The sequence below is a fragment of the Rattus norvegicus genome, chromosome 3 (assembly GCF_021556685.1).
Source record: "Rattus norvegicus strain SHRSP/BbbUtx chromosome 3, alternate assembly SHRSP_T2T, whole genome shotgun sequence".
NCBI classification, from domain to species: domain Eukaryota; kingdom Metazoa; phylum Chordata; class Mammalia; order Rodentia; family Muridae; genus Rattus; species Rattus norvegicus.
In genome coordinates, this window is record NC_141536.1 from 59778610 (window position 1) to 59794871 (window position 16262).

General features: G+C 41.7%; 1 protein-coding gene across 5 annotated transcripts; it reads left to right on the top strand.

Moving 5' to 3' along the window:
• The first annotated feature begins 702 nt into the window (after nucleotides 1–702).
• On the top strand, nucleotides 703–10812 carry Hnrnpa3 (heterogeneous nuclear ribonucleoprotein A3). 5 transcript variants are annotated; one of them, NM_001111294.1, is given in 11 exon segments: nucleotides 703–854; nucleotides 3024–3146; nucleotides 3226–3372; nucleotides 3451–3661; nucleotides 4070–4159; nucleotides 4244–4339; nucleotides 4434–4514; nucleotides 5174–5317; nucleotides 6413–6535; nucleotides 6626–6691; nucleotides 6786–10812. In NM_001111294.1, coding segments are annotated over 10 exon segments (1140 nt in total). In that variant the 5' UTR covers nucleotides 703–782; the 3' UTR covers nucleotides 6679–6691; nucleotides 6786–10812.
• Nucleotides 10813–16262: the final 5450 nt, after the last annotated feature.

Below are 16262 nucleotides of genomic sequence, written 5' to 3' on the forward strand. Positions count from 1 at the left end.
AATATCTAGTCAACAGGTAGGTAGCCTATATGGCCAGAAGCCTTTTAGAAACTTTGGAAATGGTCCCATTCTCTAGATTCTGTACCCAAAACAAGTGGTTCTGCTTCTTCCTCGCAGACTATCTTAATCTTTTAAATAAGCAAGTTGCCTAAGGTGAAATCTTATTAACTCAGCCGCATTTTGCGGTCTGTGAGAAGTGCAAGACTGAAACTTGCAGTGTGGGTCTCCCAAGCTGGCGGAGCCATATTTTCCACACCTCGGCTTCCGATATTTGGGCACCCGCGAGGAAGGCGAAGGGGTCAATCGACTTTCTTACAACCTTAAGTCTCAAGTAAGAAAAGCGTGACTTTAAATCTGGCACTGGAGTGGGGCGAACTCGGAAATAGAGACCCAGAAGAGCGCGGGGGAGGGGCGAGAGGCGCTAGAAGAAAGGGAAAGGCCTTTCTCTAAGCTGACGCGCGGTCACGCGGCTTTCTCCCGACGTGGGCACTCGCTATTGGTCAAGCTGCAGCTGACGTAAGCGTAGCTGCCGGGCGCGAACCGCGGCGAGGGCGGCGCTGCGTTGGAAGTTGGCGAGGCGCGCGCGCTCCCGTTGGCGGCCCAATCCCTGCTCTCCACTCTCGGCCCGCCAACCCACTGGTCCAGTCGCGCTCCGCTTTGGCGTGACCCCGCCCCCGATGGGCGGGCGGCGCGCGGATAGAACATCACGTGGTTACTAGCCCCGCCTCTTCCTCTCGGTCCCATATTGAACTCGAGTTGGAAGAGGCGAGTCCGGTCTCAAAATGGAGGTAAAACCGCCGCCCGGTCGCCCCCAGCCTGACTCCGGCCGTCGCCGCCGCCGCCGGGGGGAGGAGGTATTAGGGGGAGAGCGGGGGGTTGCTGGGTAGTTGCCGGCTTGGGGGGGCTTTGGCTCGATGGGAGCGGGGAGGCCGGGGGAAACCGGGACGATCGTCCCGCGCTTTGCTCTGAGGGCGGTGGGAGGGGGAGGGGAGCGGGCCGAGTGGCCTCATCCAGGCCCTCCTTCGCCCTGGTCCTCTCGGCCGGCCGCACCAGCAGCCCTCGAAGACGCGGCGCGGCCGGGGAGTAGGTCTGCGGCCCGGCGAGGAGCCCTCGGGCTGTGGGGCCTGACTGGCGAGGCCGCGGGCGGCATGGCGGGCCTCCGCGGGAGCGGTTGGGAGGAGGAGGTGGGGGAGGGGAGGAGCACATCCGGGCGAGCGAGCAGGCGGGCGGCGGCCACATTGACATTGATCTGCCGCCGCGTTACGAAATGGCGCATTGGCCCGCAATGGCCGCCGCCTGGCTACGCCGCCAAGAAGGAGTGCGCGGGATTGGAGGGAACGGCGGGAGGCGGCCGGGCAGAAAATGCCGCAGATGGCCTCCAGGCTCCGGGCGCGGTGCTTTCCGCTGGGGTGCTGCCGGCGCGGATCTATCTAGGCCTTGGCGGGCCTTCTGGGTGATGACAATCCGCGCAATATTCTGGCCGGATTTTCTCAGCGCTCATTTGGGGATACATTACTGAAAAGCTTGCTGCTTTAAGGTGCTTCCTAACCCGCTGCTTGTGCTCAAGGATTTGGAATGGAGTATTTACAGCGTCCTACGGTTGAAGTCTTAACCATTTCGGGGTTTTGAGTGTAGTTGTTTATTTGGAACTTATTTATCTAATTTCTCATACTTCGGATTGGCCCGGGTTATGGTTTACTGGATTTTGGTTTTAGAGAACTGCGATCACACTCGAACATAACCACGATTACGTGAATTTTGTGTGTATAGAGATGTTGTTTTTTGTGTATTGTCAAATTCATTTATCCGAGGCTTGAATAAATGGGACTAAGTGAATTATTTGGGTAGTTGATCATTTAACGGGTTTCTGGTATGTGGCTGTTTTTATTATATTGAATGTCCTAACATTTCTGTTTCTAGAGAATGGAAGATGTTTTAAATGTGTAAATGTGAGCCCCCGTAAGGACTTGTGTTGAATTGTCTTAATGCGTTCATTAAAAGCGTTCACGCGAAAGTAAAACCTTCAAAAGAAAGTCACAGTGTAGATTATTTCCTAAGTCAGTTACGGTTTTGTTCCTAATTCCTCTGGTCAGGCAGCATGTACTATGCCTTGTAAATCCAAGTTTACGTAGTTGTGAATATAGGAATCGCATTCGAAGTCACTTAAAACCATTCGACGTAAATGGGTATAACCAAGGTAAATTGATTACAGATAGCTAAGTAGTGGAACTACGTGTGAATGTTGCGTGCCCACCTGTTATCCTAGTATTTGAAAGGCTAAGTAAGGTAGGACTGCCTCAAGTTCCAGGCTAGCTTAGCCTGCCCTTATCTTGAGCCTGCCTCAAAACTCACCCACCCACACCCTTAGTCCCTACAAGGTATTATGGGATTGTTTTTACGTCTTGGCTGTGTTCTGTTTTGTTCTTTGTGGGATATGCCTATTTTTCGTAGGAATGTCTTAATAACTGACTGGCTGGAAATGTGAATTTCTTTTAATTTGCCATTGTAAGCTTAAGTTGCATTTTATGGATCATGTTTTAAAATTATGGGTTTGTTGGTGTTGCAGACTGAGGACAGTGGAAATGGCATGGGTTGAATGAATAATGCTGAGTCTTTGGGGTTAATTTTTCTAGTGAATGACTTGTTACAAACATCTGAACTATTCTAGACTTTTAGTTGTAGCTTTAAAAAATTAGTTTTGAAGAAGTCTGGGACCGTTTGGGGGTTCAGTTTAGTTATACTTTAAAGTGACCCCGATACCATTTTTAGAGGGTTTTGTTTGTTTTTAAGACAACCTACTCACCTCATACTAGACAACCTCATACTGGCCTTAAAAAATTGGATATGTAGTCCAGGCCAGTCTCTGTCTCCCAAACGCTGAAGTTAACTGGTGTGTATTATCATGCCCAGCGTGGAGCAGATTTTTTTTAATTGGATGGAATGTTGTTACGGGTTTTGAGACACCTATAACTTAAAGTTCATTTTCTCCAAGAAAAAAAATAACTATCAATCTTTTTCCTCAGGGCCACGATCCAAAGGAACCAGAGCAGCTGAGGAAGCTGTTTATTGGTGGTCTGAGCTTTGAAACCACAGATGATAGCTTAAGAGAACATTTTGAGAAATGGGGCACACTTACAGATTGTGTGGTGAGTTCTTGGGGTAAAAATGATCTTAGAAAGGGATGGAGACCTATAGGATTATTTAATACTTTGAACTATTTTATAGGTAATGAGAGATCCTCAAACAAAACGTTCCAGAGGCTTTGGTTTTGTGACCTACTCTTGTGTCGAAGAGGTGGATGCTGCAATGTGTGCTCGGCCACACAAGGTTGATGGACGTGTGGTGGAACCAAAGAGAGCTGTTTCTAGAGAGGTATTTTAATAACATGTTGTATAATACTTGGAACTGTTTCAGTTTGGTTTTTTTGACTTAAATTTATTTTATTTGTAGGATTCTGTAAAGCCTGGTGCCCATTTAACGGTGAAGAAGATTTTTGTTGGTGGTATTAAAGAGGATACAGAAGAATATAATCTGAGAGACTACTTTGAAAAGTATGGCAAGATTGAAACCATAGAAGTTATGGAAGATAGGCAGAGTGGGAAAAAGAGAGGATTTGCTTTTGTAACTTTTGATGATCATGACACAGTTGATAAAATTGTTGGTAAGTAACAATTTATTAACTTGTTAGTAATTTTTGAAAGGAAATAAATTTAGTTTTCATAAAACATTGAGGTCAGTAGCTCTCAATCTTCCTAGTGATGTGACTCCTAATATATATCTTTCCTCATGTTGTGACTCCTGACCATAAAATTATTTTCATTGCTACTTCATAACTAATTTTGCTACTGTTATAAATCCATGTATATTTGATATGTAGGGTATCTGATGTGACTCAATCTATAGGTTGAGGACTGCTCATCTATCTAGATCAGGATACATTTACTTCTAGAATATCCCTTCATTGTCTTCTCAGTCTACATCTTAACAGTATTTAATTGCATGGTGATAAAGGGTTCAATTTTACATGGTTTTCCAAACAAAAAATTTTTGTTTTTTACCTCAACTTTAGTTCAGAAATACCACACTATTAATGGGCATAATTGTGAAGTGAAAAAGGCCCTTTCTAAACAAGAGATGCAGTCTGCTGGATCACAGAGAGGTGAGTTGGATCAGATACACATAAATAATAGACATGAACAGTTAAGGAAAGATTTTGGAGTTTTCACTGTAACCCATGTTACAGGTCGTGGAGGTGGATCTGGCAACTTTATGGGACGTGGAGGAAACTTTGGTGGTGGCGGAGGAAACTTTGGGCGTGGAGGAAACTTTGGTGGAAGAGGTAAGATGTGCTCATTATATGTACTACTGTATGATAAGTTTACTAATAAGTTAGTTGAAAGTATAATTTTTACTCGAACCTTGCTTTTCCTCAGGAGGCTATGGTGGTGGAGGTGGTGGCAGCAGAGGCAGTTATGGAGGTGGTGATGGTGGATATAATGGATTTGGAGGTGATGGTAAGTCTTAAATGGTGGTTTTTGATCTTTAATTTCTGCATTGCTGGAAATCAGACACGTGACCTCAAATGCTAGGTGGTAGGACTTAGAAGTGTGGTAGGTGACAAGTTTTAAACAACCACATTAAAAATGTTACAGCTTGGGGTTGGGGATTTAGCTCAGTGGTAGAGCGCAAGGCCCTGGGTTCAGTCCCCAGCTCCAAAAAAAAAGAAAAAAAAAATTACAGCTTCCAATCCTAAAACTTTGAATAGACCCATGAAATAGTTTCTTCCAATTAGTGCCACAGAGTAGGAACCTCTTCCCAAGGATGGAAGTAAAGCACCAATTAGTTGTCTTTGCTTAGTAAGATTTATTACCAGCAGTAGAGTTAACATTGGCTTTGTGTGAGGCTATATATTTTTTTCTTTTTCTTTTTTTCTTGACCGAACCCAGGGCCTTGCTCTACCACTGAGCTAAATCCCCAACCCCCCCGAGGCTATATTTTCTGAAGCAAAATTGAAAACAGACTTTTTTAAAAAGAAACAATGCCAATCATAAGATGTTATCAGTCAAGATTGCTTGTGCCGAGATTCTAGAGTGTTAGCTTTGTTGTCATTTACAGTATAAAGCCAGAATTATTTGGTCCCTCTGAACAACTTTCTCTGTTGTTTGTTTTGCAGGTGGCAACTATGGTGGTGGTCCTGGTTACAGTAGTAGAGGAGGTTATGGAGGTGGTGGACCAGGATATGGAAACCAAGGTGGTGGATATGGTGGTGGAGGAGGAGGATATGATGGTTACAATGAAGGAGGAAATTTTGGTGGAGGTAAGTTATAGATACCTGGATTAAATGCAAACCAGCATTTAAATTAAAACTCTATGGTACTTGGAACTGCTTAAAGGATAAACGGGGGAGGGGGGAGTTGTAGTTGTTAATAGCTATATTGTAACCCTGACAGACCATAGCCATTATTTTTAAGTTGTGTGACTATAACCACTGCGTGCACACACTTCACATTTAGAAAACCATTTTGAGGGGGAGTGTGTGAGGGAGGGTTGAATTCTAGGTTAGTCTGGATATTAGGAAAGCAAAGGTTTTTAATGTACAATTTAATGTTTTATAAAGGCTATTTTTGAGTACACAGTAACTTGTCTTCAGACACACCAGAAGAAGGGCATTAGTCCCATTATAAATGATTGTGAGCTTACCATTCGGTTGCTGGGAATTGATCCTTATTGCCATTCCCAGAATATTTTCATCATTCCAACTGGGACCTTTTATTTAATAAGACCCTATCTCACAGGTCAGCAAGCCTCAGACTGTATTGGCTGGCCTCAGGCTTTGATCTTTCCTGTATCCACCTCCCAAGTGCTGGGACTATACATAGATGCACCACACACTAGGCATTTAATTTTTAACAATTATTCAGCGTCTGTAGATACTGAAAATTGGGAAGGTTTGCTATTTGGTATAGTGAAATGTACACTTACTAGTTTAGTAAATTACGAGGGAAGTTTTTAATTTGGCTTATTGCTGAGTTTTTTCTTGGGATGTGTAAATTGTTTGAATAATTAGACTTAACTAAATGAATAGGATTCCAAATTAGCTCTCAGAATACTTAGGGTGTTTCTTTATTATGTATTAATAAATATTGGCTATGTACTAACTATACATAAACCATGGACCACACACAATTACATGTAATGTTACATGAGAAACTTCTTAGAAGTGTGCTCTTCTAGACAGCTTCCACTTATTGGTCCCTCTTTTCAGTTAGGCTTCTGATTATTGGAGTTTAATACCTGAAATTGCAGTTAATACTTGCTTGAAAATGATTATACTTGTTGCCAATGATAGACCAGATAGTTACAGGGCTATTATCTTGTTTGATAACTACAAATAAAATCTTTGTCATTTCAGGTAACTATGGTGGTGGTGGGAACTATAATGACTTTGGAAATTATAGTGGACAGCAACAATCTAATTATGGACCCATGAAGGGGGGCAGTTTTGGTGGAAGAAGCTCAGGCAGTCCCTATGGTGGTGAGTTTTTTTTTTTTTTTTTTTAATCAAAATTCTTGAGCCATCTTGGTTAACATTACATATATTAAGAACTGTGTGTGTTATTTTCAGGTGGCTATGGATCTGGAGGTGGAAGTGGTGGATATGGTAGCAGAAGGTTTTAAAATAAAACAAACGGTAGGTATCTTTACATTTTTAAAAATCATGATAAAAAATATATGGAATTGTTCACTGAGTGTAATAATTTTTTTTATCCTGTATTATTCAACAGGCTACAGTTCTTAGCAGGAGAGAGAGCGAGGAGTTGTCAGGAAAGCTGCAGGTTACTTTGAGACAGTCGTCCTAAATGCATTAGAGGAACTGTAAAAATCTGCCACAGAAGGAACGATGATCCATAGTCAGAAAAGTTACTGCAGCTTAAACAGGAAGCCCTTCTTGTTCAGGACTGTCATAGCCACAGTTTGCAAAAGTGCAGCTATCGATTAATGCAATGTAGTGTCAATTAGATGTACATTCCTGAGGTCTTTTATCTGTTGTAGCTTTGTCTTTTTCTTTTTCTTTTCATTACATCAGGTATATTGCCCTGTAAATTGTGGTAGTGGTACCAGGAATAAAAAATTAAGGAATTTTTAACTTTTCAATATTTGTGTAGTTCAGTTTTTCTACATTTTAGTACAGAAACTTTAACAAAATGCAGTTTTGAAGGTGTTTCCTTGTGAGTTAACAAGTAAAGAAGATCATTGTTAATCACTATTTTGTATGAATTTTGCTAAAGTTAACTGTAAAGAAACACCTACTGACTTGCAGTTTAAGGGGAATCTATTCTCCCATTTCCAAAACCATGATGACTGGGCGCTGACATGTGGAGAGAATAGATACTTGTATGTTTGCAAATGTGTGTTTTAGATAATTAGGATTGGGTAATAAAAAATAGCATATTTGTGAATTTAATAGCATTAAGATTACATTCAAATGAAAAAGATCTCAAAATTTGCTGTTTGGTTTTTGTGCATTTTCTTTCAAAATGTAATCATGATTTTAGTGTGGTAGACTTAAGTCCTAACCATGTTTAAGAACATCTCCATTCCACATTTACCTTGATAACATTGAAACTGCTGCCAATAGTTTGGGATATGAAGTGTTTATACTGCCCTCTACTTCCCAAGGGCGGTAGATGAATGCCATCTCCCTATTTAACAGCCTTTTAATATAGAACCACCAAGTCTGCTGTGTCTGAGCAGACTGTGGTGGGTACCTGGTTTGTTTCTGCTTTTAAGATTTAAGGTCTCAAAGCCCCATTGGTCTAGTCAACTTTCCTTGGTTACGTTCCCCACACACAGCTTTTCAGAGCAAAGGAATAAAAATCACTGGTTTGAACCCCTGACTGGCTGGCATGCTTTCCTGTTCATATTCTAGCCATTTTGCTGGATGGTGAAGCAAAGTATAGTAAGGTGTCGTCTAAACCAAGCAGCAGAAGATGTAGCACACACAGTTGCTCAGTGCAAGCACCTCACTTCCCAAATATCTCAATTCAAATTCAGAACGTTTTGAGTCCTTAAATCCCCAAAGAACACATGGTTATTCTTGTATATATATCATTCTAAAACATGTTGGGTGTGACAATTTGGAGAACCTGTTTGAGGAGCTTTAGATACTAAGGTGGTCATATACATGAAAAAAAAAATGTCTGCTGTTGTGCCAGCTAGTGCTTAACAATTTCATTCAAGTCCTAAGTATGTGCCCTGCTGTTACTTTCTTTGGCAGTTGACCGTTGAATTCAGATTTTTACTTGGTTTTTAAAGTATAAGCTAAACAAGCAATAAAAAGGGGAATGGGGTGTGCTAGTATTTCAATATGCTCTCTTGTTGCTCTACTGTGCCTCTGTGCATTAATATTTGGATGCATGCAATGCTAGCATGGAACTTTGGTCTTCACAAATAACTGCAGTTTTTCCAGAAAACACTCACAAACCAATAAATGTAACAGACAACATTCCATTTGTTAATGGGCATATGTGCATAAGCAGTGTAGAAAATAGGCTCATGTTAGAAACTGGTTACATCCTTCATAACTAAAAGTGTGGTTATTTGAATGGACACTGTCAATGTTCATAGCTTAAACCTGGGTACCTGGTCAAAATGCTTAGGAAACATTAAAATTGAGCTAAATTGTCTCAAGTCCTTTTATTCATATAATAAAGATGGAAGAAATGGGATGGGGGAGGCTGGCAGTTCCTGCTTTGTTTGTGAAATTGTTGGGCACAACCTTGACAGTATCCTTAAATGTAATGAGGTCAATTGTATTAACCAACTTTTTATGTTCTGGAACTAGTATCATAGTGAAACCTTTTTCAGTAAGTTGATGTTTACAACCTATAATCAGGTGAAACCTGTATGTGGCCTGTTTATAAGTTGTACTAAGTTAGTTTTTGTGAACAGTGTGGAAGAGTAAGCCATGAGAGCGATTTAACCAGCTTTAAAGGACCTAAGTTGTGCTTTTTAAGCACTGGATCAAAGGAAAACCCACTAAGACAGGACTTCAGCAGCCAATTGAGTATGGACAAGTCAGCATAAATAAAGAATGAGAAGGCAGCAGCAAGAGCTTCAACAACAGAGAAGTGGAGGCATAAGATACTATGGTGATAGTGAGCAACTTCCCAAAAGCTAGTTAAAGCTGCTTATTACAACTGAATGTCGAAGAAAGTAGCAGGAAGGAGCTCCGCCATTTGGAACATCAATGAGCTAGTTGCCACAGGCACTAGGTCTAGCGTTTAGACCTGCAAGGAAGGGCAATAAGCATTAGGTAAGGCTTGAATTTGATTTTTTTTTCACTAATTAAAGAATACTTTTTGTAAAGCAAGGTAAGAGTAATCTTTTTGATTTGCAGGTGAATGAGAACCCTACCTGCCTAACTGAGGAATGTCTTTCCCACCACCTTAAATACGAAGGTTTCTGGCTGGGTAAGGTTTGTAGCTCACAGTAAAAACCGATGACCGTTGGTTTCCCTACAAATTAATGGGACAGTTTGAGACATTACCCCTCAAGCTCAGTTTTATCTTGGTACCCCATAGAACAAGTTCTAAGCCTTAGGCAGTTATACCATGCCAAGGGTATTTGTCATGAGCCAGATGTGTTCTCTTCATATGTACAACTTGCTGTTCCAAGGGAAAGGCAGCTTTCCATAACGGAAAGTCATGTTGGCTTTTCAGAAAGTAATTTTTGGTGTATGACTTTATAATGAGCTGCTAGTTTCCCTAGTTCCACCCTAGGAAAGCAAGGAACTTTCACAATTGTCAAAATGTCTTCCTCAAAGTTCTCTAGCTTAAAAGTTTACTATTGCATGGACCAGCAGGGACAGTCAGTTTAGTTATGTGTTTTTAGTCTTCCCCAAAACCCATCACACCAACAGTCTGGTCTCACTGTTGTCCTAGCTTGGAACTCAGTCCACCAGCCTTCTGTCACCCAAGTGCTGGGATTAAAGGGTGGTGCCTATATGACAACTCATTCCTTTAAAAAAAAAATCCAAAGAACGGCTGGGTTACTATTAAAATGTGTTGCTGATTGTCCAAAAGGGCTATTTCTGCTGCCCTGAAAGGGCTTCTTTGAAAATTGCTTAATTCAGGTTACTTTTTAATAGAATATTTTCAGGGGACAAATCTGCAAAATGTTTCCTTCACAGGGATACCCTGCATTGCATCAACAAGTTTGTGTGGCATTTAAGTCAGGATGAATTCACAGAAATAGGTAGCAATCTTTCAGTGGTGGTTACTTAATAGATTTAGAAAAATAAATACGTTATCTTAAAAGGCATTTACAGTTCATTTCCTTTCTGAAATAAAATTATTTTACTTAATATGGTTCCACTGTCATTTCTGCAAAAATCGTTGGTAGCAACGGTGAACAAGAAAACAAACGAAGGCTGACTTTGGTTTTGTTGGACTTGTGGGATACTGCTTCCAGTTTATGTCTGAAAGCTGTGTTCACATTCATGTTGAAATTAGGGAACACATGGAGAAAAAGTTCTGGTAGGGGACTACAGCGAGTTCAACTTGGTTTTTATGAGTTCTGTCACGATTTAAAACGCCTGACAACGGTACGGTGATTGGCATGGTAGCAAGCATGCAGATATGCAAGGTGCTGTGAGGATCGGTAGCCTGTCCCAAGTATTCAGTTTTGAAGCTAACATGTTTTCAGATCTTTATGACAGCAGAGGTGGTCTGTAATTCAATTGTTTCATTTGTAGCATAATGAAATGTTACAGAAAGATGACCTTTTCATTAAAATATTTTTAGAAATGTGTGTGTGGTCTTATTTTTCAGTATTCCTTTGACTTAAGTGGATATAGACATTTTCATGTGAGGTATCATAGGAAGTGGAAGCAGGTACTGTCACTCAATACAAAGACAACATGGGCAATTGGTTTCTGGTCAGATTTTCTGGGTGGTAGAGGATTAGGAATTGGAAAGGCTAGGACTATAAGGTGAGTGCCACATGTGACATCAATTCAATTTTGGAAGGCAATTCCTTGGCTGAACATGAAGGTAAAAGGAAGTGTCTTTCAAGTTTTCTTAGTTTCCACTGCACTTAACCTTAAGTAGGATAGTAGTTACCTAGTGACAAGAGTTAACAACAGCCTTTACCTTTTGAAATTGAGGCTGCTTTCTCATACCTGAGATTTCATTACCTTGGGTTCTTAAGTACTGAGTTTGAAGGTGCCTAGCCACATGAATCCAGGTGAGGATTCTTGGTAAGATTTTAAAATTTGCTTTGAATAATTTTGTGTGTGTGTGTTACAAAATTAGCCACAAATTGCCTTATTTTAAGGAGACCTGTCCTGAAGTAAGCTAGCTCAAGTCCCAAAGTGCTGAGGATATGTCCCCATGACATTTGCCTAGCATGCAAGATTCTAGGATCGGTCCCTCCCCTGTACACAAACCGAAAGCTGCCTAACATTAAAGGAAGATTAAGGCCCTTTAGTTTTCTTTAGCAAAATCAGGGTATTAAGCAGTGAGTGGGTATACGTTTAGGTTTACTAGAGAGTGACAGTTGGCTATTAGCGATGAAAACCATGGTAGGCATGTTCACAAAGCTGCAGTGGCCAGTTCTGGGAACTAGAAGGTAAGTGTTTTACATACAAACAGGTACCGAATTATATATAGGGCAGTTTTGATCTGTAACATAGTAAATAGGTACATGAATACATTTTATAGTATGTCCATATGGCATAACCCTATTTTTAGGGGTGGTTTTGCCTAGATGCACATGTGTATGCCTGGCGTCCTTAGAACCTAGAAAAGGACTTCATTCCCTGGAGCTAGAGATTTTGAGTTACTGGATGCTGAGAACCATACCTTTGTCCTTTTAAAGTAGCAGGTGCTACTCCCCTGACCCTTCCATTGTAACTTTTAATGGCTTCAAATAGTACATTGGATCCATCTGGAGTTGGAATAGGTGATTTTCTTTTCAAATACACATTGTTTCACTGTGTAGTCATGGAAACATCCTTTAAGCTGAAGATAGTTGCCTGCTGTGAATTTCAGTTGTCTTAATGTCCTCATTTAATAAGTTAGGATACAGCTAGGTTCTGTTTCATATTTAAGCTTTGCCCATCAAGTTTAGATAATGAATTTAACCATGTGGGCTTGGACAATTTGAGGATTTTATGTTTCCTTAACTGATAATGCCAAGCTTAAAATACTAGGTTTTGGGCTTAGTGACTAAGGATAAGTTACTTTTCCAGAGCACTGGGTTTGATTCCAGCACCCACATAAAGCAGCTCAGCTACTTCTAGTGCCAAGGGATCCTGTGCCCTCTTCTGGCCTTTGAGAACACAAGTGCAGACAGTCATGATTATAAAACACCCCCAGACATAATTTTTTAAAAATTTCTTTGGCTGGGAATTGTACATGCCCTTTATCCCAATAGGGGGCAGGTAAGGCCTTTGTCAGTTCAGGGACATCCAGGATTATATGGTGATACCCTGTCTTTTTTTAAAATTTGGTTTGTTCAGAAACCACCCAATCTGGCATAAATAAATACAATCTCGCTTTGAATGTCTTAAATCAGAGGCTGGAGAGATGGTTCAGTGGTTAAGAACACTGGCCGTTCCTCCAGAGGTTCTGAGTACTGGCTCAGCAGTAGGTGCTTTATACATTAAATTCTCATTTCATTCAATGGGTCTTAGGTCTTTGAAGTTACTGCCCAAGGATCATTTGAGTCTTCACTATTATTACTATTGTCCAGGATATGAAAGGAAACGTTAATTTTTGTTATCAGAATTAAGTAACTTTCTCATTAAAATCTTGGTACCAGTTGAGAAGATGGCCCAATCAAAGCTCTTGCTGTGGAAGCAGTTTGAATCTTTAGTACCAATGTAAAAAGCCAGGGTGATCATATGCCCACTGGGGCTTGCTGGCTGCTAGCCTGGCTCCAGGTTCAGCAGAGAGAGACCCATGTTTCAAGGGTAAGGTGGAGTGAAGGCAGTACACTCAATGTCTTCTGGCTACCTGTGCATATAAGATTCCAAGACCTAAATTGGTCCCTTAAGAACTATGCAAATATAGAGAGTATTGCCTGATGTTAAGTGTGGAGATTGGATAAAAAGGTTGCCTATCTAAAGAGTGCTTTAAAATTATGCTTGAAAGCATACTTAAAATCTAATGAGTGGGGCTGGAGAGATGGCTCAGCGGTTAAGAGCACTGACTGCTCTTCCAGAGATCCTGAGTTCAATTCCCAGCAACCACATGGTGGCTCACAACCATCTGTAAAGAGATCCGATGCCCTCTTCTGCTGTGTTTGAGCAGCTACAGTGTATTTATATATAATAAATGAATAAATCTTTAAAAAAAATAACTTGTTGCTAAAAAAAAATCTAATGAGTGATTAGTTAAGTCAGAGTCTTGAATTTTTTTCTCTTTCCCTCCCAAGTAGAGATTTATCAATCAATCTATCTGCAGTCTATTAGATGGTAAGAGTGATACCGCCCCCTCTTCCTTTCCCCACCAAATTGAGACAGGGTATCACAGTGTAGTCCTGGCTGGCCTGGAACTCTGAAATCTGCCGGGCTGCTGAGTGCTAAGATTGAGGTATGCACTGTCACACAGCTTCATAATCATATAAATTAAGGGTGTGGCAGTTCATTTGAATAGTATCTTCCTATTCACTCAAAAACAGAAAAATCTTAGATATGTCTTAAGATTTTTTAATATTAGGGGCTGGGGAGATGGCACCATGATTAAGAGGAGATTCGTTGCTTTTGCAGATTCCTGCTCCCACAGGGTAGAAGTTTCAAAGGACATCTATGCTGGCGAACCCTCAGACACAGAAAGTCACGACTCGGTTAAGAGCGGGTGTTTTTGCAGAACACTAGAGCTTGGCTCCCACTAGTCACGTTAGACACCCTCTTCTGGTCTCCACAGACAACCGGACTTACATACGCGCACACACACACACACAATCCAGATACGCAAGTTTAAAAAAATTAGAATATGTTTGACATAACAACAAAGGTGTGCATTTTAGCCTACAGAATTGAATTAAAACAGTCCAAGTAAGGATTAAACAGACTAGTACTTCAAATGCAGAACAAAGGAAATTTTGTTCTTAATGGTTAGGTAAGCTACAATTTGTTAAGTTTTACATTTCTTGTTTTCTTAAAACCGTGCATGGATGTTTTGGTTTCATGTCTTTCTGTGTAACTGGTGCCCACAGAGGCCAGAGGAGGGGGTTGGGTCCCCTGGAACAGTAGTTAGAGATGGATTTGAGCTACTATGTAGGTGCTGGGATCTCTCTGAAGAGCTCTTAACCAGTGAACCATTATCACTCAACATAAGCTCATGTCTGTAAGGTCCTATGGTGAGTTCCTTTTTAGGAATGGCAGCATCTTGTCAAGTTGGACTGTGATAATGAAGACGGATGCAGTCTACTGTGTGGCTGCACCCAAGGTTCCTCTGTTCCATTTTCATTTGGAATAGTGTCTCTTGGGATCATCCATCACTGCTACACCTCCACAGGAGATTGACAGTGGAAGAGACTTGGACCAAGTATCTTACGAGCCCTAGGTCCACTTTTGATTCGACCCTTCAGTCAGGGCATACTCTTTTACTAGTTTTTCATGCTACCAAAAATGTCTTAAAGTAGATGAACAAAGTGTCCACTTCTGAGCGTTTCCGTCTTACAGATGAGACAAGGCTGAGGGCTCCAGGGAGTGGCTGGAGGCCATTCTCTAGGAAATACTGACAACAGGCTCAGTCTAGTGCTGGGCCTGCTAATTACATGATTGGTTCTAGTGTAGTGATAGGACTCTTGGAGGATAATATACAAGCCCATGCTTATCAACATGCACAACTCAAGTGCATCTCTAGACCCCCTTCCTCAAATACCATTATGTAGCCCTGGGACTGCTGAGGCTGGGTTTGACTGTGTACTTCCTCCCGAGTGCACCAAAACCCCCAGCACCCAACTTCTACAACAGCAAAAAGCCGTACAGTGATGAGATGAAGCTGGTGTGCTGACAGGTTTCTTGTTTTAAAGGACTGCTCATTGTCCAGTTTAGGGCCTTTGTTTTCATACCCCCTACATTTCTAATCAGTCTCAACCTATCCACATATGTGAGCCAGTTTTTCCACTTTAGAAATGGTGGGGCACACCTTTAATCCCAGCTTTAGGAGGTGGAGGCAGGCAGATCTTACGCCAGTCTTCTGGGTGATTTCTAGGACAGCCAGGGCTAGAGAGAAAACCTGCCTTGAAACCAAGAGAGTGGGTTGGGAAGAGAATATATATACGTACACCACATAACTGGCCTCTCTCGTCCCACCCCTCACCACCTACACTGCTCAGCTTCAGAACCAGAGGGTAAGTCTCATATCCCACCTCAGCCTTAGCTCCTCCTCTCTAGAACTGCCCACTCCTTCTATGCTGCTTACAGCTCTTCTTCCCACCACTTCCAGCCACTGTGCCTTCTGCTCAGCCGTGGTCTGTGGAGTTGCTGTTAGCATGCGATGCTCTGAGAGCGGTCTGACCTCTGCCTTCAGATGTTGCAAGCTCCTGGAAGTTGTGATGCTTTTTACATTTGTTTGGATTTTTGACACAGGGTCTCTTTCTACATAGCTTTGGCTGTCCTGGAACTCTTTGTAGACCAGGCTGGGCACAAACTCACAGATTTGCCAGTCTCTGCGGCAGAGTTCAAAGCCAGCCTTGTCTAGAGTTCAGCTATTGAAGGTGGAAGCATTATGCCCAGCTTTCTTTTTCCTTCCTAGCCCTCTTAGAGAATGCCGCTTCTGAGAGCACAGGGAGATTATTGGTTTTGTTCTTTGTGCCACAGTACTGCACAGCAGGCATAACATTGTGAATAAACATTTTCGTTGTGACATGTACCATTTCCTTGGTACGACAATCCTAGGAACATTTAGTATGAAAAGGGTTTTGGTCTTTTTTGAGACAGGCTCTCATTATGTAGCCTTGGCTGTCTTGGAGCACAGAGATCTGCCTGCTTCTGCCTCCTGAATGTTGAGAATAAAAAGCATCTACTGCCATACATGGGTATAAAGTGCTTGTGTATTTTCCTTTTTCTTTTTTCTTTCTTTTTTTTGGGGGGGGGGGGAGGGGAGCTGGGGACTGAACCCAGGGCCTTGTGTTTGCTAGGCAAGCGCTCTACCACTGAGTTAAATCCCCAACCCGCTTGTGTATTTTCAAAACCATTCTGACAATGTAAAATAAGCAAATGTGGTAGGTGGATAACTGTCCTATGG

Bases quoted from the DNA above. Each gene is read 5' to 3' on its own strand.
- Hnrnpa3 (XM_087653135.1), top strand. The intron at 3,373-3,450 runs GTATTTTAATAA...TTTTATTTGTAG, and splicing joins AGAGAGCTGTTTCTAGAGAG to GATTCTGTAAAGCCTGGTGC. The intron at 6,536-6,625 runs GTGAGTTTTTTT...TGTTATTTTCAG, and splicing joins CTCAGGCAGTCCCTATGGTG to GTGGCTATGGATCTGGAGGT.